A 26,134-nucleotide genomic window follows, 5' to 3' on the forward strand; every position below is an offset into this window, starting at 1 on the left:
GTGTGGGGAGGGGTTGCCCTGCTCAGTGCAGCCACAGTGAGGCAGGGGGACGGATGGAGCTGGCCACAGAAAGCCATGTGTCATCTGAGGGCAGAAAGAATGCGCTGATCCCTCTGACTGGACACTACATGAACTCCTGACTCCATTATGAATCGGACAGAGGTAGGTTTCCTCTCGTTTCTCCGGTTGTTTTACTCGTAGTATGGCGATATTCTGCTGATTACAGACTACAGATCCGTTTTGATCTCTTACTTTCCCCTCTTTATGCCTCTGGTTTGTCGTTTCGTGTCTGTTGCAGATTTAAAATAAGCACTTTGATTTAGAAACTACCTGAACTAGCTGAATTTCATAACCCAGCCCTTTAATAGGCTAATAGTTTGTTTGTCAGCAGCTTCTTATTCACCAGCTTCAGACTGGAATTTTCCAGTCCACCTTAAATTCCGCAGCAGATCCATTGAACTGCGCGGATGCCAGAGTGTTAACTGCTGCTCTGTTTAAGGTGGACTGGAAAATTCCAGTCTGAAGCTGGTGAAGGTTAAGTAAACTTAATAAAACAAGAGTGTGGAAGTGTGTGTTTTTATTTTTAGCTGTTCACTAATAGAGATCAGTCAGTTTGGATAGATCCGATGACAAAAAAGCCTACATTATCTGAACTGATCTTTTATATGATGGAGCTTAAAACTGGATCTCCTCCCACAGAGCAGCTGATTCCCATCACTGCAGACAAATAAGCCTCTATGTGTGTTTCTGTGGCACACTGAGGCCATATCCCACCACTTTAGCAGTGTTGCGAATATACAATCAGTATTTCTGTGATGGCACAATTATACTCTTATGTGCCCAAATGTTTGTGGACGCCCCTTCTGAAGACTGGCATTCAGCTATTTTAAGTTGCACCCATTGCTGACACAGATGTACAAATGCTAAAGCACACACACATCCTGTCTAGTCCCTGTTGGGAAGCTTTGCCAATAGAATAGGACACTCTGGAGCAGATTAACATGAACCTATTGGCACCATGTCTAGTGCCAGTTGTGGGCTAGAGGGGTATAAAGGCTCCTTCCCTCAGCATTGAGCTGTGGAGGATACAATACTTACAATACAATACTTGAGCAGTTCCAATACTTAGGATAGTATCCCAATACTTAGGATAGTTGGGATGAGGTGAGGTCATTGAATGCAATGAAATCCTCACAGCAATGCTCCAAAATCTGGTAGAAAGACTTTCTTGGACAGTAGAGACAGTTACTCCAACAAAAGCAGGAGAAACTCTTATTTAATATTCCTGATTTCAGATAAAAACAGCAATGAATAAGCAGCTGTCCAAATACTTTTGTCCATAAAGTGTATCTCCACACTGCTGAATCCTGATAAGATTTTAGTCACATGCATTGACATTTGGGTTAAATCTGCACCTCTGGATAGCCAGACTTAAGTCCAGTTGCTGAGTGGGACACAATATGGCTCTAATGTGTCTCAGACCGCCCCCTGAAGAGGTTTGAGTGATGGGATTTGGATCTGGTGTAAATGAGTCTTGGATGTGTTTACACCCGCGTTTTTATGTGGCTCGGCCCAATCCAGATATAATCCTGATTCTAAAGACGTATAAGAAATGACGAGGTGTAAACATGGTCTCTGTCCCCTCCGAGGATTCCTGACACCATATTAGACACATTTATTAGATGAGCTCTTGGACAAGTGAGGGACTCTTAGGGAAAGTGACGACCCCAGAACAGCTTTTCAAGCCCTTCAAGCAGACAAAGCTGTGCAGTAATTCAAAGCCGTCATCACCTCCAGTGTGCTGTGTTCTGACTGGGCTTCAGATAGCAAACTACTCCTGCTGGCACGACTTCAAATTTGCTCTGCTAGCTTCATGGTTAGCAAACTAAAGCCTTCACAGCTAGCGGCGATAAACAGTAAAGGCAAAACACCTACAGTAAAGCCTAGCGAGTGTGTCAGTTCCACAGAATTTTAATAAATAAAGATACTCATCCAACAAATCTTTAACAACATGATTGCTTCTGCAATGCATTTATGACTTATTTTAAGATTTAACAATGAAGCCTGAGCAAAACGGTTTTGCTCAGCCGGGTTAAGAGGTTTGGGGATACACTATATGGACAAAAGTATTTGGACACCTGCTTATTCATTGTTTCTTCTGAAACTAGGGGTGTTAAAAGGAGTTTCTCCTGCTTTTGTTGGAGTAACGGTCTCTACTGTCCAGGACAGAAGGCGTCCAACTAGATTTTGTAATATTGCTCTGAGGATTTGATTACATTCAGCGACAAGAGTGTTAGTGAGGTCAGGATGTTGGATGATCACCACCCAAACTGATCCCACCTCATCCCAACTATCCTAAATAGTATTTAGTATTTAGCTTATTGGAAATCTAATATTTTGTCCATATTGTGAAGCAGATCTGGGCTGGATATGTTAACTGTAGAAGTTCAAGAGACTTTATTGTCATTTCAACCATATACAAGAACATCGTGAAGAGAAATAACGTTCCTCCAAGACCATAGTACAACATAGAGGAACACACCACTACACAAGATGATGTACAATCTCTTTGGTTCTCTAAAGAACCATTTTTGTAAAGACATTAAAGGACCTTTAAGTCTTTAAAAGGTTCTTCACACTCACACACATGTATGTTGCAAACATGGTTCTTTAAGGAACGTGTTCTTCCATGGCATCACACAAAGATCGTTTTGTAGCAGCCTTTTTTTTTAAAGTGTAAAGTGCAAAAATATGATAAATACGAAGGACAATAGGCACTCGGAGCCGCTACTGTGCTGCTCTGCCCGAGTCACATCACAAGAGCCACTGGAGAAGAAGTACTCCATTCTTCTCCACTCATTCTGTTGTCAAGGAAACTGGTACAAGGTGGTCCATCATCTCCTGTTACAGTTTACACATGCTTGGTAGTAAGTGGAGGATGTGGTTGCTGGACCTGTGGCAAATCCCCTTTTCTGCAGCATTGTGAACTGAGTGTGGCCACATGGTTTTTTGTTGTATGGATCTGGTTTATCTGCAGTAGGAAATCGATACTGAGCACTGACAGAGGCCTCTGAGTGCCCTGAGCTAATTACAGTTATGTCTGCCTTCATTGTTGTACTGCAGGAGAATTATGGTGGTGGTCACGCTGGCATACAGCAACCTGTTCTGGTTCAAGGTTATCAGGATCCCACTTATCTGGAAATGAATCCTAGGCTTCTCCTTTTACCCAAACAAAACGGTAATGGAACGGTGGAATATGTGAGAGCTGTCATTAGCGTTTAGTAATTGAGCACTTATCTACTAATCATTGAAAAGTAACTGTTTTTTTAGGCTACATGATAAAAGTAGAAACGGTAACAAACTATACTAGTCTTATGAATACGTAAAGAAAATTATAGGCTCTGATTTTTAACTGTAAAATAAAGCAGTAGAAGAATTTTAAGAATGCATTATCAGGGCAGCCCAGTACACAGGGGATTCCTGCCTCACCTCGATCCACTACAACCCTGATCAGGAAGAAGCGTATAGGAAGATGGGTGGGCTGATTGTCAGGGTATCTGCAAAAATGTAAAACTTTGGTAAAGCTGCACGAAACCATTTGCAAAAGTAATGCTGCATAACCATATCGGTCATATTTGTGTAAAATCCTGTAATTTTACTCTACCGCCTCAGTTCACCTGATTCTTACACTTTAGATGCCGGTCCTGTATCGTTCAGCTTGTCCAGAAATGCATGTGTACAGCTGTCCAAAAGGGGACATCTGTATATTTGTCTTTACGGCAGTGGAGTAAAAGTCAATTACACTCCCTGACTGTAGGGGGAGCCCAGTAGCAAAAATACAAATTCTTTCATCATGCTGCTGTAAAGTCACTTTTAAAACTGCCATAGGAATTTTTGAATGAGAGATCTTTAATGCTGCTTCTAGCCTTTCATGTCGTGGCTATCGTTGAACAGCCTGTTAGCCGACTGCTGAGCTGTGTGGCCTAGAGCTACGTAAAGAAAGCCTTTTACACATTTCTGCTGTCCAATGAAAAACACAAGGGTTTGAACCCTGTAGCTGTTCTGTACAGTGTGTAAATAATTCTGGATGAATAGACCAGTAGAAATGCTCTAAATTACCTGTAATAAACTCGTTATATCTCGAATATATACATGCTTGAATATATATATAAATAAAATATACATAAAATATACAAATATATAATTATATAAATGTGCAATTAACCTCAAATGTGCGCTCTGTCAGTAAACACAAATGCTAATATTTAATGCTACTAGCGTAGACCAATGACTGTAAAAGGTTAGACTACTAAACACAGCATTATAATGAGCTGCTCTGCTGATTAGTTGGGGATTCACTAGTCATGATTTTTAGGGCCGACTCCAATTTCACTGTATTTACACAGCCAAACTGGAAATGGGCACATTTCCAGTACCTTCTACTGGCCAAAGCTGACAACAGAAAGTAAAGAAGCCACACATACATTCAAACATCACAGTTTTTAACATCCCATAATATAAACATAATCAGTTGGCAGATTCTGATTATGCGGTCCTATGAAATATCAGTCAAACTACAAACTGATGACTGATGAGAACGTTAGTTCGATTATTACTATTAATTATGATATAATATTATTAATATTATTGTGGGCTGTTATTCATATGAATTAATCTAATAATAATAAGAATAATAATAACAATAATAATAATAATAAAACAAATTAGTGTTAGTAATTATGAGAGCCTTAAATATGTGCTTGCAGATACCATGTAGACCACTTGTCTAATAACACATGCACTACAGCTTAAAAGTTTGAAATCACTGTTTTCAGTCATATAGATACAGTTATTGTATGATATTAAAATAATCTGGTCCTATGCAGCCTCGCAAATTTCAGGTTAATTTTAGGTTATTATCACAGAGCAAACTTTTATGTGTCCAGAATGATATACTGTAGATGCAAACATAAATGTTAGTATCAAAACTAGATATACTAAATTTAATATGCATTATTTATAATTAAGTAACATCCACAGACATTCCCTTATCACTCCCTTATTACTTTTAAGTATTTTTTTTTTAAATGTGCTTTTATCTGTTTACTTTCTAATATTTCAGGTGTGTAAATTAGTGCTGTGTATATAATATATAACAGAATGCTTTATATATGTATGTAAATGGACACGTCTGTGATACTGACCCTCTGCAGATGGAGATGTCTGGGCCTGGTGGGAACCGGCGGACCCGCACGGTGAAGAGGAAGGTGTGGGGGGGTCTGCGGCAGTTGAAGCTGCTGGGTATGTTCGAGATCGACCAGCAGCACGAGTTCTACAGCCTCACCTGCATGATGAAGGAGGGCCTGTGCGCAGCCGTGCAGAACACCATTGACAACCCAATACCAGTGAGTACGCCCAGAGGTGAGGGGCTTGGGAAACCCTCCAGCAGATGCATTTGACAGAGGCTAGGGGCTGTGAGGAGCCATTCACTGTTCAGAACACCTCAGTGGAAAAGGTTCTTACCAGATAATGTTGCTGTCCTCTCTGGGTCCTATTGGCATGGTGTGCAGTTAGTTAGCTGGGGAGGTTGTAGCCTAGCACCTGCTTGCTTTAGTGGCATCCTCTTCTTTGGTAGTCGGGTAAAAAGCTCAACATTTTATGAGGAAAATAAAGGAGCCAAGCTCAGATCACTTTTCCACTAATGCTGAATAGAACAGCAGTATGTTTTTCTTTTTGTTTTTGCATTGCCCCCATAAACCCTGTCTCTGGGCAGTTTATATGTAAATAAATATATGTATGCACACACTATATTGCCAAAAGTATTCACTCACCCATCTAAATCATTGAATTCAGGTGTTCCAATCAATTCCATGGCCACAGGTGTATGAAACCAATCACCTAGGGATGCAGACTGCTTCTTTTGTAAAAGAATGGGTTGATCTCAGGAGCTCAGTGAATTCCAGTGTGGTACCGTGAGAGGATGCCACCTGTGCAACAATTTCCTCACTACTAAATATTCCACAGTCAACTGCCAGTGGTGTTATAACAAAGTGGAAGCGATTGGGGACAACAGCAACTCAGCCACGAAGTGGTAGGCCACGTAAGATGCCAAAACTGGGTCAGCGGATGCTGAGGTGCATTGTGCACAGAGGTCGCCAACTTTCTGCAGAGTCAATCGCTACAGACCTCCAAACTTTATGGCACCTTCAGATTAGCTCAAGAACAGCTCAAGAACAGTGGTGGTTACCAGGAGAACGGTACTTGTCTGACTGCATTGTGCCAAGTGTAAAGTTTGGTGGAGGGGGGATTATGGTATGCGGTTGTTTTTCAGGAGTTGGGTTCGGCCCCTTAGTTCCAGTGAAAGGAACTCTTAATGCTTCAGCAGACCAAGAGATTTTGAACAATTTTATGCTCCCAACTCTGCGGGACGGCTCCTTTCTGTTCCAACATGACTGCGCACCAGTGCACAAAGCAAAGTCCATAAAAACATGGATGGGCTAGTTTGGTGTAGAAGGACTTCACTGGTCTGCTCAGAGTCCTGACCTCAACCCGATAGAACATCTGAATCAGTGCGGAGACTGTATACCAGGCCTTCTTGTCCAACAACCTCACAAATGTGCTTCTGGAAGAATCGTCAAAACTTCTCATTAGCACACTCTCTCCCAGAAGAGAATCCTATGGATTAAGAGTGGGATGTCACTCAAGTTCATATGCGTGCAAAGGCAGGCGAGCGAATACTTTTGGCAATATAGTGAATATACTTGTATATATATTATACTTACATTTACATTTAAGGCATTTGGCAGATGTTCTTATCCAGAGGAACTTACACTATTTATTCAGAAAATATCCTCAGCTAGGCTCAGGCTAGGATCCAAAAGAATCCTCTAAGCTTAGACACAACTGAATACAAAAGTTTGTATAGAGACCACAATACTGTACACGACATTTCACCCAAGTACTCTTAAAAGGGATGGGTCTCTAATAAATATATATATACATATACATATACACACACACACACACACACACAAATATGTATATATATATATATATGTATATATTATAAGGTTAAAAAAATATGAGATGTATGAGGGTACAAATATAAAGAATTAGTGTAGTGTTCCTTTAAGATCCATTGTTGGACTTTAAGGACCATGTTGTATCTTTGAGGGTACATTTATATTGTGTGTACCTTGGAGAACAAAAAAAAAAAAGTACTTACACAGCACTTTTCCTTGCTGAAAGGGTACACCACTGCAAAAATAGCTCTATTATTCACACAATAACAAAAACTTAGTTTGATACTACATGCCATGTATTGTTAAAAGTGTATGTTGTCGTTGTGCCACAGAAAACCTTGTGTCTCCATTTTTCACATAGTGTAAATCTGGCAGCTGTTCTTTACATTGTATCAAAGATTCATGGTGAGTGGACCAATAGAAATGCTTAAAACTGAGCATTTCTATTAAATAATAAAAAAAAATAAAAGTTTTGCAGATACACTATATGGACAAAAGTAGTGGGACATTTGCTCAATTTTTTATTTTTCTTCTGAAATCAAGGATGTTAAAAAATGTTTATCCTGCTTTCTTGGAGTCTAGATTTTGTAACACTGCTATGAAGGATTTGATTGCTTTAGTGAGAATATTAAATGATCACCACCCCACCTCATTCCCCCAACTCACCCTAAAAGTATTAGATGAAGCACCAACCATCATTCCAGAGAACACAGCTCTTCCACTGCTCCACAGCTCAATGCTGGGAGGCTTTATACCCCTCTAATCTGCCAACAGGTTCATGTCTATCTGCACCAGAGAGTCCTATTCTATTGGCCATACTCTGACCATATTCTCTACAGGGACTAGACAAGCTGTGTGTGTGGGTGCAAGTTAGGTTCAGCAAGCAGCTGAATGCATTCATTTGAAGGGGTGTCCACAAACATTTGGACATGTGTATCACACCTTTTGCTATGGGTGTAGTTGTCATTTGGGCTACTTGAAATATAAAACCAGGTTGCTATCTTATATCAGCAGTAATATCCTGCTGTGTCTGTGGAGACTAGTGTGAGTTTGGGCGCTCCATGGTCACACATATCATCCAAGTTCCTTTCATGCAGACATCATTAAGCCCACGCCACATTCAAACGTTCCATTCAGCAGTAATTAGTGAGAGGATTAGGTCCCTCAGAGAGAACTGTGTTTAGCCCTGGTCCCATAGTGACCTCCTGTTTGTTTGTGCTGGTGAACCACTGCAGCATACGGTATTGTTTAGCTTCAGAGGGGGCGGCTGATCACAGCGCTCGGCCCCCCGAGGAGAAACAGGAGAGCAGCACGGAGATGGTGACAAAAACACGACTGTGGCGGCTGTTCAGGAGAGGGGTGGAGGGTTCAACAATGAGCCAGTCTTTGCTGCAGAGCTCCGTGCCATGGCGACAGGCTGAGGGTGATGGGCAGAAAGAGTGGAGAGTAAGTCGGGACGATGTTTCAGGAGAATGTTCTGCATTGTATGTTTGCAGCTGCCTTAAAGTCAGTGTGAACTGTAAACTGTACTGCAAGTATTTCTGAGGCAAATATGATATCAGGGAGGAGCCTGCTGATCAGAAATCAGATGATGTCCTCACATTCAAATCACATTTATTTGTATAGCACTTTTTCAAGTGCCGTTGCCACAAAGCAGCTTTACAGGGGTCAGGAACTGGACAAGAGACCAACAAAACATAAAAACTTAACACAAATGCCACAGTGAAAGAAAAAACTCCCTCAGAGCTGGAGGAAGAAACCTTGGGAGGGACCAAGACTCACAAGGTGGATCCACCCTCCTCTGATCAGAACTATTAATAAATTATTGATAAAAGTAAATGGAAATGGTCTTTTAACCAAAGTGGCCAAATCATTAATGAGATGACCCGGCGCACAAACAAGTTCAAGAAGATCAATTTTAATGTCAGGTTTATGTTAAAGCAACATTATGCGAGAATTGGTGTGGTTGGTGTGACGCAACGGATAACACCACTACCTGCCAGTGAGCCACCTCACCACGTGTGTGACTGGGGTCTGATTCCCGATCTGGGTGACTATGCTGTGCTAGACTTCTAACGCTAGGTTGGCCCTCCTCTGTAATGCGAGTAACCTTGTAAGTTGCTCTGGATAAGAGTGTCAGCTAAATGCCATACATGTAAATGTAAATGGAGCTGCTTTTCTGTTCAAGCTGAGAGATAAGGAATCATCACTGAAAGTGATAGAAGCATGTGGACTGAGTATCGAGTATTTAAGTGGTTCAATGTATTGAATATTGGTTGGGACCAAAATGCTCAGATATCACAAGCCTATTTACAACCCTGTTATTGTGTCTGAGAATAAACCACAATGATTTTCCTTTTATTCAAGGATTGTGGAAAAAAAGACTTTAGCTCTGCTTTTATTGGCAGGTTTACTGGACCATGATGGCGGACTGGAGCATGGCCGAGCTTTTAGTATCGCTTTTATTATTATTATAATTTTTTCCCCCAAATTTATTCCCCAACGTTACATAGCCAATTACCCAACCCACCAGTATACTCCCTTATCACATATACTGCCCCTGACACTGGGAGGGTGAGTACTGACACATGATGCATTGGCTAGCAGATGCCCGTGCTGGCCAGTATCACGCTGGAGTGATGTGGAGAGAAAGCAAGGCCAATTGTGCTCTCTCGGGCTCCAGCAGCTGATGGCAGGCAGCATGACCTGGGAATGGAACCAGTGATCCTAGGGTCATAGTGGCAGTGCTTAAGTCCACTAGACAGCTTGTGGCCTGCCTAGCATAGCTTCTAACAATGTAACAAGAATGTCTTATGAGATGAGATCTAATGAGATCACTTTAAAGAGCATTAAGGTCATGGTGGGCTTGCGCTTGTGCTCGTACAGGAAGAGACAGGGGTTGTGTAAAGGTCACATACACACATGATGTTGGACAGTTTTGATGCTATTGAGGTTCTGCTTGCTGAAGCAGCAGTTTTGATGAATGTGTCACCTGTTGTCTCTGATTCACAGCACTTTTCCCCTCAATCACATGGGCACACACTCACACCTATGAATGGCATTCACAGCCATGTTACCACATTGAGTAATGCAATGGCACTTATTACCCTTATTACTTACAACGCAGTAATTAGTACCTATGAATATGAGCAACTCTAAAACAGTTTGGAAAAGCTAAGTATGAAGCTGAACAACAAGGACAAACAAAGCAAAACAAAGTGAACTGGTCATGAAAACAAAGCAGGACAACTAAAAAAAAGAAGTCTAATGACATAAGAATAATAATTAGCCATAAAGAGTGAAATAGAGAACCATTAAAAAATTATGTGAAAAAAGAACAGTATTTCATGTGACCTTGTGTTTGCATTTTGCACTTTTTTGCTTCTTTTTTGCATTGTTGTTTTTAACTTTGTGACATTATTATAGTCTGACAGTTTACATTGTACTTTACATTGTACTCAAATTCCATGATTAATGGACCAATAGAAATGCTCCAAAATGACTAAAATAAGTATATATTTTTTGCATTAACTTTCATTAAAAGTTAAGAACTTTTTATCCTTCTCTTGTAAAGTTGCTGGTTTAGAGTTACAAGGTTTTTTGTAAAACAAAGACGATAGAGTTAGTTCAAAAGAAAAGGTAATCAAAGAAAAATTCCTAGATTTAGTGTAATGTGTAATGTCTTTCTGCTGCATTTGTATCATATTTTTGACTGTTGTACTGTCGGAATTCAACGACTATCATACGTGTGTTTATTGTTGTCAGATTTTCTTTCTTTTTTATTACAGTTATTTCTATAAACCAGTTTTTAGTCATTTCCAATTCCCACCCAAAGCTATTCCCACCCCAAGCCCATAAAAAAAAACAATGCAACTAGCGCCTGGATCTTATTGCATATCATCATATCATTGCATGCAACGTGAAGCTAAACACAATTAGAGAAGGATGATAACTCAAAGTTCTGTTCTTTATTTCTTTATTTATTCACAGTGTAGATACATATGGCCTATGTAGATGCTCCTCTTCATGGGAAACTATGTTGGAAAATAAAGCGGTTTCACACAGTCTCTGATTCTCACCTACTCTATTCTGTTGCAGAACGAACTCTCTGAAGATGATTACAAACTTGAAGTCACACAAATCCATAAGGTACACATCATCATCGTCAATGTGAATATGTTAAAGTGTCCTAGAGAGGGTCCTTTTTATTCTGCCATGCAATTTGTACACCATAATCTAAATATCAGTCCAAGGCATCTAAATATTAATTTTATTAGACATTTATCCATAATCTGACCATATTAGAACATATTTGATATGTTTATATGTTTATTGCATTATTCTTGTATTATTAAAAAACTTTTGAATGGTACCAACACAGCATACCAACATGATGTTATAGCTGCTTTACTGTAAGTGTGTGATACACGTGTACAGTAGTGTACAATTTGTAGTCTTCACCTGGAATGGCTTTTCTGGGTTTATGTGTGTGTGTGTGTGTGGGTGTGTAAAGGACTTCAGGATGGAGACGTTTGCAGGCCCGGTGTTCGCCAGCCTGCGCCGCTCTCTGGGGATGACCGAGAAAGAGTATCAGCACTCTCTCTCCTCGGAAGGCAGCTACCTGCAATTCATCAGCAATTCAAAGAGCAAAGCTGACTTCTTCCTAACGTGAGTCAGCACAAACAGCCCACGGCCGAGCTAGCGCAGACACACACACACACACACACTGCTCTGCATACACATTATATATGCAATTATATAATAAACAAAGCACATATAAAGCAGATATAGCTGTCATGCTCTCAGTGATACAGTACCAGTTAAAAGTGTGGATGCCCCTGATTGATGAGTATCATCATCTTTCATCTATCAGATATTGATAAAGACCTGCGATCTGCTGGCTTCTACTTAAGTGCTTTCATTTTGTTCCCTTGGCCCTGCTGAAACCTGCCGTTAAGTTGCATGCCTGGATGTTGTCCATAGCTGTGTTTTTTAATGTGTCCCGATTCAGAAGAGTTAAGCATGCATTGTGATCAGATCACTGTTTGTAGAACAGCAGTGCAGTGGCTGCCTTCATGTTCTAACAGTAGATGCGCTTCACCCACAACGTTCTCATTAGAGCAGAGTTGTGGGAACACATTCTCTCATTTATAAACAGTTTTACCAGAGCTTTACACATTTCCATGCCACTAATACAGTTTTCCAGAATCTGGATGTGACGTTAACAATTACCCCCCCCCCCCACACACACACACACAAAATAAACTTGTATTAAACTTGTATTAAATAACACTTCTGCTTCCTTCATTACAACCCCTGGGTCTGATTAAGAGGCTTTTAAGCCATTTTAAACCCAGACACTCAGAGTGTGAGCGCTGAGCTTGTAATTACTGCAATGCTAAACTGAGTGAGTTTGTATATGTGTTGTTACTGTGACCCAGTTGGGCTTTCCATCTAGACCCCATGTGTAGTGTACAACCCAGATGGGGCCCATGTTTAACCTATCCTGGTCCCATCCCTGACCCTGGTGGGACCCTGTTGAGCATCCTTATGTGGGGCCAACATGAAACCCATGGACAAACCTTTCTGGTTCCCAGTTGGGCCACCCATACAGGCCCCTCATGGCCATGTTATCTGGGTAACTATTGGTATTCTTTATGAATAAGGCATATATACTCTAGTGCACATTTTGTGTGGAATTGCGACATTACTGTGACATTACTACAGTCCTTTTTTAATCTAAGAACTCCTAAATCAGGGTATTGGAGTCCTGCAGTGTTGGCAGATTTCCCTGCTCTGGCACAGTAACTAAATCTGGCAATCAACAGGTAAGTTAAGTCAGATGTGCTTAAGCAGGAAAAGCCCAAACTTGTGCTGGAATCTGGGCCTCTAGAAGTGTTCCTACTATTTATTTCAAGAGTTCATTTGCACAAGATCGACTACATCAGTAAGCATGAAGCATGGCATGGCCACAGCCCCTAAACAGCAGTCAGTCAAAGCACTTTACACTGAAATGTCTTTAAAATGACAGAAAACTAATGTTCAGTTAAGAGGGTCCAAACTTTGGCTGGTGCTCTACTCATGCATTCCATGTTTGTTGAACTGTAGGAACGATAAACGGTTCTTCTTGAAGACGCAGAACAGAAGGGAAGTTCGGTTCCTTCTGTCTAATCTGAAGATTTATATGGAACATCTGGAGAAGTTCCCTCACTCACTCCTGGTAAAATTTTTAGGTGAGAGTCCCAGTTTATTAAGTGTTGTTGTTATGTCTATTTTAAGACCTAATATTCAATAACTATTAACTATAACTTATTCTGTAATTTTTTGGAAATCGTTCAGCTATGAGTGAAAACTTTTGCTGGTATATGGACTGATTTAAAGAACTATAACTATAGACATGCACAGAAGGAAATGACTTTCAAGGGTGCCAAAAAAGACATTGGTTGGGGTGAAAAATGCTCAGATGTGGTTTTACAAGCCTATTTACAGCCCTGTTATTTTACCTCAGGATGAAACATGATTTTTTCTTTATGGAGGGCATGTGGAAAAAAAGATAATCTCTCTGCTATTATTGCTATTATGTAAAAATACTGAGTCTTACCGGACAGCAGTGCTGTCCTCTCATTGTGTCCCCTCAGATAAAGAGATTGTAGCTGGTTAATTTTAGCCTTGCATGCATTTCTGAGTTTGGCTTTCTTGAGTCTTAGCGATGATAAAATAAGCCAGTGCTTCCCCTTTTCATGTGTGTCTAGCTCCAGTTTGGTCCAGATGAGGTAGTGCGGTTTGTTTGTGAGGGAGCACATGATGTAGAGAAGAGATGGTGGCGGCTATCATTAGCATGAATCCCTACGTCGCTTACCGGCTTTGAGCTTCCCTTCTGTGCACAGGAAAAAACAGTCACAGCCTGGTTCATGTAACAACCCATATTTCTATAATTAGCAGAGTCTGGAGGTGATGAGCTGCCTTTCAGTGTCAACAACACCCAATTCTCCTGTATTCACCATCACGTTTTATCGTCCCTCCAGTCTGAAATAGTTTGGGGGTTTTGGAATCGGCCCGTTTTACAGCTCTGATTTAGGGTTGCTGGATTTTCCTTCGGATGAGAAGACAGCAGTGTTTGTTTGTATATGAGAGTTGTATATGAACTCTCACTACTCTATACCATGGTAAATACAGTTTCCCATTGTAGGACCCCTTTAATCTGTATTTGAACCAGGTCATGGGTGGGGCAAGGTTTGATCATACACCTTGCCCAAAGGTGAAAATGCAGTGAACAACATATGCAGTGAAGCAGCATATCATCTAAACCATGCTTTTCATGTCGACAGGCGTTCACAGGATCAGGATCTCCCATGGAAGGAAGGTAGAGAAGTGGTTTGCTTTGATTGTCCTGGTTCTGTGTGAGTGATTAACTGTGCACTACCATCATTTACACATTATTTGAAGTTGTGCAGTGCTAGTTGTGCATTTCCATATGCAAGACCTGTGTGATGTTTCTCTCTGTAGAAGTATTTTATAGTGATGCAGAGCGTCTTCTACCCTGACGAGAGAATCAATGCCAGGTAAAGGCCTAATGATTTACTGGGAATATTGCAGAATGAGTATAGTTTAGTTTTGGGCTGGAGTTACAAGGTGAACACATTAATGTAGCTAACCAGTAATTGAAGTTAACGCCCCAAATAATTAGCATAGTGTAAACCGCATGCCCAAATCACACGCTTGCTTTAAACCATGTCAAGTAAACAGACCTAAACCGACTTGCTCATATGGTTTCTGACACTGTATGGCACACTGTTAGTGTTAAGATTGCCCAGAAGTACCGTAAAAGTCCAGCTTTGAGATGGTCAGATCTGTTTTTAGCATGGCTACATGCTTCTATCCATTTTGTATAGGTAACAGTGTGTCTCACTGTAATGTCTCCCTCTGCTGGCCTCAGTGGGGAGCCCATGCACAAGGGCTTGGCCCCGCCTCTCACCTGAGGCTCAGTTTCAGGCACACAGGTGCAGTCGATTTACTGGACTGATTCAGACTCCACTTAAGCTCCCCAGTTTTGTGTGCTGGTGTTTCGTCGTACCTTGTGGTGCTTTTTGATTTACTTGGTTTTTGGCACTCTGCTTGTTTCCAATACTGGGAGTATGGATTTCCCTTTGATGTACCTACCTGCCTGTGTTTTGACCCCTGCATGTCCTGACCTTGAGTTTCGCCTTAGCCCCAATAAAGTCCTTCTGCACATACACATGCCTCACCCATTCCGTCACACTCACAGTGTCAGAAACCATGTAAGTCAGTCTGTCTGAGGTTACTTTCCAACCCAGTCAACAAAGTCGGAGGCAAGCATGTGATGATTTAGGAGTACAGATGCTAACTTCAGGCACCCAAATTGATCGGTCTTGGCTTATTAAGTACTATTTGGGCTGAGGGTGAAATTGTGTACTTTTTTCACTGAAATATTCCTTTAGTGAGTGACAAAATCACTGTGTTTTGCTCATTCCGAGTCGTCGCTTTGTTAATACAAGTACTCTGGTGCTCTGTAAATCTGCACCGTCCAGAGTCTTAAATTAAGCCATTAATCTCAAGGATGAAGTTATAATCTTCCAAAACCCTCTCAGCTACCAGGAGCAGCCAGGATTCTCATCTTAGAGACACATTCCTTGTGAAATCTTTAATTCAGTCTAGAATTCCTAGTCAATTCTCTTCATCCTCTAGCTGGCAAAGATAGCAACAGTAACAACAGTAAATATGTCGTGGCTATTTCAGCTGTGACGTAAGGGAAGGATTATAAGGTGTGTAATGTGAGTGTAATGAATGTACGTCAACACAAAGAGTCAATTTGATGTCAGTCTGTTTTACCGATTGTGTGATATCTGGCAATTTCAGCTCTCCATTTGCATGTCCTGAATTGTTAAATTCATAAACCACATACCCTGCAAAAATTGTTCTGTAATGAATTACTCATATTTAAAAGCTCTATCTGATGTTTTTTGGTTAAGCATCATGAATATCACAACTGCAATTGAGAAGAACTTGACTTTCATGAGACGAATGTTAGACCATTAATACAGAATTCAGTGTTGAATATTTACAACAGCTTTAAAGCAACAATACTGGCCTCCCCCTACAGCTGGGAAGTGGAATTGACTGCAGTTAACAGCATGCAGAGCTCAGAGTAGCAAAACAGTGGTGCTGTTCTCCCTATTTAAGTCAGTTAAAGCTATTTTAAGGTAATCGTTTAAAGGTGTTGCTTTAAACAAGGCTCCACCAATCAGAACTAAAAAAGATATAGACTAAGGAGACTAAGGAGAGTCGTAGCCCTGCAGTTGTATCAAGCATTGAAACTGCCTCTATATCGGATATCTGTTTTTCTGGCCATGTTTAATGCTGTGTGTGATATAATTATAAATCTGGTCCATTATGTTTAAAGGTGTGGTTTAAAAATACACAACTTCCAGATCAGCCAGGGTGATGTTTGGTGTCTGAAGTTTACTTCTTTAGTTTAGCACTAAGGCTGTGATGCTGATGTAGCTAACAAGTAATGGATCTTTGTGTAGAGCAGTCAGCATCCTGTTCCACAGTGTCTTCAGTGAACTGGAACTCTGGAAGCATGCTCTGAATGTTTTGGATGTCTTCTCTGCAGGTATGATATAAAGGGCTGTGAGGTGAGCCGGTGGACTGACCCGTCGCCTGAGGGCAGTCAGGTCATCGTTGTTCTAAAGGATCTTAACTTTGAGGGGCAGTTTATCACATTAGGTAAGGGACATGTCGTAACTTTAGTCATTTCAGCTACAAACACATAACATGCACATTATTACAGTAGCTAGGTTCCCTTCCATACATTTTACACAGATTTTGAAGGTATCTAATAAAAAAGGCTGGAAAACACTACAGTTTAAATCAAATCAGCGTCATGTATGCAGTGATGACAGAAACACATGTAAAATAATATGTAAATAATAAAAACATGAAAGATTACCATTTGATGTAGCTGATCATATGACTTTACTCATAAATAATTCATATAAATAATTAATGATTCTATCTTCCAATCATAGCAACAATACAGGAAAGAAGGGAGCAGGTACAACTGATTAAGAAGAAAGGACATGAAAATAATAAAAAACATTTTTGCTAAAACATTTTTTATATTTGAACAATATATATATATATATATATATATATTAATATATTTTAATTCAGCTAAAAGCAGAGTCAGTGCTAATGTTACAGCTAATAGATGGGTTTCATTGGCACTGACTGGGTGAATAATAGTAACAGTTGCTAAAACGGCTGGTAATTTGTTATGAGCTCAGATAATTCGTTGCTGTTAGTTTAAGACAAATGAGCTTCCCAACCTAAACACATAAAAATATGAGCACCCAAAAAAATATGATTAGCCAAAAAGACACTGTGTCAAACGTGGTGAATTTATTATACACCACAAAGTAGAGGAGGACGTGTGAACGTGGCAGGATTTTAATATATTTTACTTACATTAAATTTGTTGTACATTTCTGATGAATCTGTGGATTATAACACTTTTACGTTTTTGAATTTATTACTGTGGTAAAACTAACCCTGTGGTGTGGAGGCTGTGCTTTAGCTTGGCTAGCTCTCGCTGTGTTCTTTTCGTGCTTCAAATGTTACTTTTACTGTCTGAAAACAGTCCTAAGACTGGGATGTTGTGAAATATCTGTCCAAATGTGGTAAAATGTGGTAAAATTCCATATCTAATATTGCTTTAAAAACATGGAAAAAGGGCCAAAAGCTTGTTCCTTTATAAATGAGTGTTTGTGTGTGTGTGTGTATGAGATAGATCACCAGCGGCCGTGGCTGTTACGTCAGGTGGAGATCGACACAGCCTTCCTGCGGGAACTGAATGTGCTGGACTACAGCCTCTTGCTAGCCCATCAACCCCTGCACCAGGACGAGCGCAACCACAGCCTCTCTTTTGCCACTCTCATCATGCGCACCAAAAAGTAAGGGGCTTGCACACACACACACACACAAGCCTGTTTAGAGATGAACTGGTACGAACATACTGGAATTGTGACGACACTGGGAAGGGCCCCACTAGATTTATCCAGAATAAAAAGGACACACACTTTAAGATTGCCTGGATGACTCCTGATCAACAACACCCTGATGACTGCAAGACACTGATTACTGCGCTAGTTACAGTGTGTGTGTTTGGAAAGTGAAAGACTCACTAGCTACACCCTTAAAAACCTGGGTCTTTGGTTTGTTTTCATAATGGCAATGGTTCCACATAGATCTACACCATATGGACAAAAGTTTTGGGACACTTGCTCTTTCATTGGTTCTTGTAAAATCATGGTTATTAATAAGAGTTGATCCTTCTTTTGTTGGAGTAACTGTCTCTACTGTCCAGGGAAGAAGGCTTTCTACTAGATTTTGGGGCATTGCTGTGAGGAGTTGATTGCATTTAGCTACACAGGAGTGTTAGTGAGGAGGGCATGTTGGATGCTTACCACCCAAACTCATCCAAAACGTATTAGATGGAGCACCATCCATCATGCCAGAGAACACAGTTCCACTGCTTTACTGCTGGGGGGCTGTACATCCCTGTAGCGTCCCCTGGTCTTAGTAGGTTTACATATTTCTGCTCCAGAGAGTCATTGGCAGTACTTCTCTACCAGGACTAGACAGGCTATGTGTGTGTGTGCATTCGCAATGAGTGCACATTAAAGTAGAAGGGGTAGAACACATTCATTAGAAGGGGTGTCCACAAACATTTGGACATATAGTGTATGACAACTCAAAAAAGAACAGTTTACAGCCTGATTATCTTGTAGTGTGGCCCAGGCATTGGTCGAAATCAAGTCAAGTCAAGTCAGATTTATTTGTATGGCTTTTTACAACTGTTGTCGTCACAAAGCAGCTTTACATAAATAGTAATTAGTATTAATTAAAGACAGAGACAAAAAGAAGAAATAAAAAGAAGAAATAACGTAAGACATGAGGAATCAAAGACCCCCAGTGAGCAGCCAACAGCGACAGTGGCAAGGAAAAACTCCCTCAGAGCTGGAGGAAGAAACCTTGGGAGGAACCAAGACTAACAAGGGGGACCCGACCCATCCTCCTCTGGTCAGAACTATTTAAACATTATTGATAAAAATGACCAAACCAGATACAGTAGATAGTTAATAGTGGTGATATTAATAGTGGCAGATAGTTAAGAGTCCATTTAGGTTTTAACATGGTCATTAAACAGGTAGCAGTGGTAGGAGGGTGTGCCGATGGTCTGGAATGGGTGGTGGTGGGTGAAGGGTTTTATGGTCGGCTTTTTAGGTGGCAGCTGGTCTGGCGCAGGTAGAGGGGACCTCAGTGGGCAATCTTCCAGCAGGTCGGGCTGGGTGGCCATTTTACTCGGAGAAGGTAAAAAGAGAGAGAGTTAGTACTGAGGTGTCCTCAGACTCGTTACCTGGTACAAACCTATGGCAATTTTGCTGTTTTGTAAGGTATACAGTATTTTGGAGTGGATGAAAAGGATAAAAAGGACTCTACTGTTTACAGGTTCATTCTGTTACAGCATTGACTGCTAATGGGCGACTCTGCAGTAGGTCACACCTCTCTCTGCTTCTCATTCAAGACTAAAAGGATCCAGAAATAAACACAAGGATAGAGAACGGTCTTCTGCTCCTAAGCTGAATAATGCTGGATGTACTACTGCAGTCATATCATTCATTCAGTACTTTTTACATACTTTTTAACCCAGTACTTTTCTTCTTGGAGGTTTTTTTGTGAGTCAACATTTTACAGAAGTAACAATACGTTTAACTGAGTATGACGTGGCTTTTCTACCCACCTCTGGAATTGTCTCTTGGTGTTTCTGAAGTACCTGCTGCTTTACAACAGTTCAGTTGTGGCTAGTCAAAAACACTCTAATGCTGACCTCTAGTGGCCGGGCCTAGTTTTTGATTCACAGCTGAGAAAAAAACCCTGTATTATAGCCCTAACCTACTGCATATTCTTCAAAAGCAAATTGTTAGAAAGATCACCTCCTCACCATATTACGCTTGTTCTTAGCCTCTATCTTGGAACCTGATATATCTACATGTATATGACATTAGCCTTTTCCACATCAGTCTGTTTTCAATCCTTTTATTGAAGCCAAACCTCCTTCCAGATCATATTTCAGTATAATTCTACAATCCCTCACTACTCTACCAGAGCTTCCAACAACCAACAAGCCAATTCACAATCTGGAAGTGTCTGCCACGCAACCCTAGATCTTGTAACAGTGTGAATTCCTTCAGTGGACTAGCTAAAATCCACTTCCTGTCACAACCAACTGTTTTCTGAATGCTGTTCTAATTAGTACTTTCACCCCCCCCCTCCTCTCTTTGTCTAACCCAGTGTATCTAATATAAGCCTTGTTCAATTAGGAAAGTGTCTGGTACCTTGCACTTTCCCTGCACTGTTACTGTTTCTTTTCTGTATTCTTTTACTTATTGTGTTTGATGAAGTGTACATTAATAAACAGATATGAATGAATGGATAAATAAATACACCCATCATTATATATATCATCATTACATTATAGGGGCAGTGGTGGCTCAGCGGTTAAAGTGCAGTGCTATCGATAACAGGGTTGTGGGTTTGATTCCCGGGCTCGGCAATCTGCCACTGTTGGGCCCATGAGCAAGGCCCTTTACCCTCTCTGCTCCCCGGGTGTTGGCTGCCCACCGCTCTGGGTGTGTGTGTACTCACTGCCCCTAGTTCACTAGTGTGTGTGTGTGTTCACTACCACAGATGGGTTAAATGCAGAGGACACATTTCGCTGTACAGTGACAAATACATGCAGCTTTTTAATTTGGGTATTTAAGCTTAATCAGATGCTATCACCTGAAAGTACTTTTTTTCGAAATCTAGATCAGCCTGGAAGACACGAGCTAAGAGCTCAGAGCTAAGAGCTAGGCCTTCCCTGTTTCTGCTGGGTGCTTATCTCAGTAGTTAATAATTATAGGCTTTGTCCTGACTTTCCTGAATGTTTCGTGTTCACCTCTGTTTCCAGATCCTTCACTTTGCTCTCCACACGGCCACTGGCAGGCAGGCATGTAGCTGAGACATAAGTGATCTTTGCTGTCATTTGCAAAATAACAGCACAAACCAAGATAACCAGCGTTGTGTTGAACCATAACCGTGCATGCGCTTGCTACTGTTACATTACTGATCATTTTGTCGCGTCGTTTAAAAGCATGGGTGTTTCAGGTGGGCGCGTTTGTTGGAGCTAATCCAAGTGCTTCAGCCAACAAACTAACAGCCGCCAATCAGATAATTGTGCACCAATTCTTTGTAGGGGTGTTAAAATGCCTTGACGCATCTGTAGGTACGATTCAACTGCATCAGTTTTACCATTCTACTTAAATAATGATTTCATTATATGTGTTTAATTATAACTATAATTAGATCAATAGAATTCTAACACTGGGGTGTTATTGTTTGTATTATATCTTTATAGCGGTATTTTTATTGTTCACGGCAATGGTCCTTTTATCCATTCTCAATAGACCCCCAGACGGTCAAAAACATGCATGGGCAGATATATTGCACCGTCTGGGTTGCCCTGAGGACCAACTCGAGAACCACACCACAGACCAGCTTTACTGTGCAAAAGCCAGACACCCTTATTGATTTCATTTGCAGCCAAACAGCCAATATATCATTCTACAATGGGCAAATCTCTTGAATGATCTATTTCTGGATATCACAGGATAATTATCTCAAGACACACTATAAGGACAAAAGTATTTGGACACCTGCTCATTAATTGTTTCTTTTGTTGGAGTAACTGTCTACTGTCGAGGGCAAAAGGCTTTCTACTAGATTCTGCATTGCTGCAAGGATTTGATTGCATTCAGCAATAAAAGCATTAGTGAGGTCAGGATGTTGGATGATCACCACCCCAACTCATTCATCACTCTCTGACTTATTCTTAAATATTAGATGGAGCACCATCATTCCAGAGAACACAGTTTCACTGCAAGTTAATTCTTCTAGTCCATACCCTCAAGTTCTATTGGCAGTACTTCTCCACAGGGCATGGACAGGCTGTCTGCACATTTGCACATCTGTGTCAGCAAGAGGGGCAACTTAAACTAACACTTCACAAACATTTGGACATATAGTGTTCATTTTAGCCATAATAGTAATAGTGATGATAGTAGGTGGTGTATTGGTTTTACTTTCAGAGCAGAGTGGTTAATGTACTTAGTACCATCTCAGGATAATTATCTCAAGTATCTTGGAATAATAATCCTTAAATAATTATCCCAAGATAATTATCCAGAGACAAAATTCTTGAGATCTTTATTTAAAAAATCTCAGGTCATTTCATAAACAGGTGTTTTTTTGGTCCATTATAGAATTGTTTTCCCCCTTATGCCCTTTTAAGGCCCCTGTAAGTACAAGTTCTTCATATTTCAGATGTAAGAAGATATCATAAGATAATAACGAAGGGGAACATCAAAGCAATCTGTGGGAAAATTAGTTTCTCCCTAAGGTTGAAATATTAACTTGTACATAATTGCGTTTTGACTGGAAATAAAATAAATGAAGGGTTCTGTGGCACAGCGCTGTTTAGGTACTTTAGACTGACCAAACTGTGGTGAAACTTTATGATGCACTGAATCGTTTCCCTAAAGAACTGTAATTGAGTCGAATCGTCCTGAGATCAGAAATGTTGGTCTTTATTCTTCTCTCCGATTCTCTCACTTGCTCTCCTTTACTGCTGTAGGTCAGTCAACACAGGATCCGGTCCAGCTGTCCCGGGGGCCGTACCTGAGGAGGGCCCAACGCTCCTGGCCACAGAAGTGGACAGCAGGACATCCCAGAGCCAGATCAGAGAGACATGTGGTGAGGGCAGTGGGGAGGATTATGTAGACCAGGGTGAGCAGTCTGACAGAGCTGGGGCGGAATCGGCTGAACTGCGGGAGTTCCAGGCCCAGAACCGGCGGCTGCTGCCCAACTTCAAAAACCCTCTGCATGTCATCGATGGGCCTGAGCAGCGCTACTTCATCGGCATCATCGACATCTTCACCGTCTACGGCTTCAAGAAGAGGCTGGAGCACCTGTGGAAGAGACTGAGGCATCCGGGGCAAACGTTCTCTACTGTCAGCCCCCCAGAGTACTGCCAAAGGTTGTGCCAGTGGGTGCAGGACCATACCAAGTAGACTGTGATGGAGAGAAGTAGCAATGACTGGAAATGTTAAATGTGCTCAGAAGCATGCTACACATACATACTGACAAACAGGAAAAGACAAGATTTCAGCATTTTAAGACTCCTAGATGAGTGTTTACAGCCTGTGTCACATCTGGTAAACGAGATACCTGTCTTCAGGTAGCTGTTAGCACTTTAAACAGCACAAATTAAGGTGCCAAAAAAGGTCCTATGGAGCCATTTTGACTCCTTCAATTACCGTTCAGAGGCTTGTTCTTTAAAGAGCCCATATCATAGAAATCTAACATAGAAATTCCTCACTTTCAAATCAAATATTTTAATGTAGGATGTAGAAATTGCTGCAAAATGTTTGGTCCTTCTCTCAGTCAAATAGAGCCAATATATGGAAGCTTAAAGCAGCATTATGCAAGAACGTGTATTTCTTGCTTCTTGGCTCCCCCTACAGTCGAGAGGCCTCCTTTAAAGGACAGCCTTTACATGCATTTCTGGACAAGCTGAGAAATACAGAACCATCACTGAAAGTGAAAGAAGCATGTGGACTGATGCTGTAGAGTAAGATTATATATGACTGGGGTTGCACAGTGCTACACAGTTCTTCCGAGTGTTGTCCCGCCCACTTCGACAGAATTCCATAGTGCAGTTAGCAGCATACTGAGCCTGAAGTAATTATAGCGTCACTCTTCTCCTTATTACAAGTCATTGGAGCATCACAATGATTTTACAGCTGTTGTTTTAAGGTAAACATGCTACATAATGTTGCTTTAACAGAGATTAATGTTTAGCACCTTTTTTGGAACCTTTGCTTTCGTAGCCACAATGCTAATATAAAAACATGGTACTGTCCGGATTCAGCTCTTCTCAGTCCTGGCCATGGAGTCCTGGACTACTCTTGTCCTGCCTCCTATTATTTTAGACATGCTCAAAAACACCAGTTTCTAAAGTCAGCTAATCAGAGCTGGGTTCCCCCAAAGCATCTAAATGCATCTTAAATGGTTGAGCTGGCATCACACTGACCAAATCAAATTAAATTTATTTGTATAGTGCTTTTTACAACTTTTTACAAATCAGTAATTAGTAAAAGACAGAAAAAAAGAAAAATAAATAACATAAAAGACCCCCAGTGAGCAAGCCAACGGTGAGAGTGGCAAGGAAAAACTCCCTCAGAGCTGGAGGAAGAAACCTTGGGAGGAACCAAGGCTCACAAGGGGGACCCATCCTCCTCTGGTCAGAACCATTTATAAATGATTGACAAAAAGTCACCAAACCACCTAAACTGTTGTACTGCTCAGGTGTGCAACATATTCATAATCATAATATAATAATCATGGTGTAGTATAACCTAATATAGTCTCTCCACATATTAAGATCATCTAAAAACTAAGATGCTTTTGGGAAACTGGGCCCAGCCTGTTACCAAGCCATTTCTGAATTTCTGAATTCCTGCAACGAACAGCTTGTCCTAAAGTGTGTGTGTGAGAACTCGGTGTGTCTCAGTGCTGAAGTGTGGGTAGCGACCGCTCTGTATTTAGCCTAATATTAGCACTTCGATGTGATACTAAGTGAAGGGGCTGGTTCTGCACACTGTTCTTTTTCACATTTGAAAAATAAGACATTTTAATATTAACCAGAAAGAGTTGTGTCCCAAAGAGTTGTGCTGTATGTGTGTTTAGTACAGTCCAGTGTGCAGTAGTTCACTCTTTTGGGTTGAGAAACACACTAAAGCATACCTCCTTCATAGCACTGCAATATTGGCTCTGCAGTCACTTGTCAGTGGACCACTGCTGTAAACACATGCTGATCTTTTACACTAACAGTATATTATTCATTCTCCTATGACCAGCTGTTCTCAAGTTGCCCACTGTGCTAAAGCTCCTCTTGCTACTGCTGCTACGTGCAGGATTGGCTAACACTGTGTGAACTTAACACTGGGCAATCCCCTGTAATCTGCTGTGAACATCCATGGCTTTATTCAGGTGCATGTTCACCCACTGTGAAACTCTGATGCTGCTCTGAACGCTGCATAGACTGTTATGTAGAGTTATGTAGAGTTGCAGTCGAAATTCAATTCAGTTCAACCTCCATTGAAAATTAGGTTTAGTATTAAAATGCACAAACTTTCAGCTGCTTGCAAACCAAACCAATCAAACAAGACTAGTTTAAAAAACTGCAGTCTCAGAATTACTCAACCCCTTCATGATGAGCATCTTTAGTACTTAGTAGAGCTTCTGGCAGCGTTCCTGAGGAATCTTAGCCCATTCCTCATGGGCAGTGGCCTCCAGTTCACCAATATTCCTGGGTTTGCTGCTGCAACTGCCTTCTTCAAATCCCACCAAGGAGAGTAAAACCACTCCAGAACCTAACAGGACTTCTGAAACCAAGCCTTGGTGGATTTTAAAGGTTCAGTCCCTCCCAGAAGGAATGACATTTTCTTCTAGGATTTGCTAATACTTGATTGAATCCATCTTGCCCTGCACACACTGTAGGTTTCTAGTGTTGGAGGAAGCAAATCATCCCCATGGCATTATCTAGTCACTGCCAGGCTTTACTGTATACCTTTCCTAAAACTTCTGTAGAGTGATGGACCTTTTTGGGCCTATGGATTAGAAGTATGTCTGGGGAGGAAGAATGAAGCCTACGCTGATAAGAACACCCTGCCTACAGTGAAGGATGGCCATGGCTCAGTGATGCTCTGGGGCTGCATGAAAACCTGCAGTGTGTGGAGAGCAAGATGGACTCAGTCAAGTATCGGGAAGTCCGAGGAGAAACTGCATGCCTTTTGTAAGGTCATTGGACTTTCCAACTGGACAGTTACACACATCAGAAGAAGTCCTGGAAGATTCTGGAGAGCTCATCATAGTCTTCTGATTTGAACCCCATACAAAATCTTGCATGGGGTTTGAAGAAGGTGGTTGCA

General features: G+C 41.0%; 1 protein-coding gene across 3 annotated transcripts; it reads left to right on the forward strand.

Moving 5' to 3' along the window:
* Positions 1-40: 40 nt before the first annotated feature.
* pip5kl1 (phosphatidylinositol-4-phosphate 5-kinase-like 1) lies at positions 41-26,134 on the forward strand. Of its 3 annotated transcripts, XM_072692774.1 has the most exons (10): positions 41-162; positions 5,214-5,405; positions 11,121-11,171; positions 11,536-11,690; positions 13,131-13,255; positions 14,351-14,385; positions 14,529-14,584; positions 16,657-16,769; positions 17,833-17,995; positions 22,777-26,134. In XM_072692774.1, the coding sequence occupies exons 1-10, from the start codon at positions 148-150 to the stop codon at positions 23,210-23,212; spliced, it is 1,341 nt and encodes a 446-aa protein (XP_072548875.1). In that variant the 5' UTR covers positions 41-147; the 3' UTR covers positions 23,213-26,134. The 3 variants fall into 3 exon arrangements, with proteins under 3 accessions (XP_072548875.1, XP_072548876.1, XP_072548877.1); XM_072692775.1 differs by lacking the exon at positions 41-162 and having other exon boundaries at positions 5,354-5,421; XM_072692776.1 differs by lacking the exons at positions 41-162; positions 5,214-5,405; positions 11,121-11,171; positions 11,536-11,690; positions 13,131-13,255 and having other exon boundaries at positions 14,350-14,422.

The sequence above is a fragment of the Salminus brasiliensis genome, chromosome 1 (assembly GCF_030463535.1).
Source record: "Salminus brasiliensis chromosome 1, fSalBra1.hap2, whole genome shotgun sequence".
Lineage (NCBI taxonomy): Eukaryota > Metazoa > Chordata > Actinopteri > Characiformes > Bryconidae > Salminus > Salminus brasiliensis.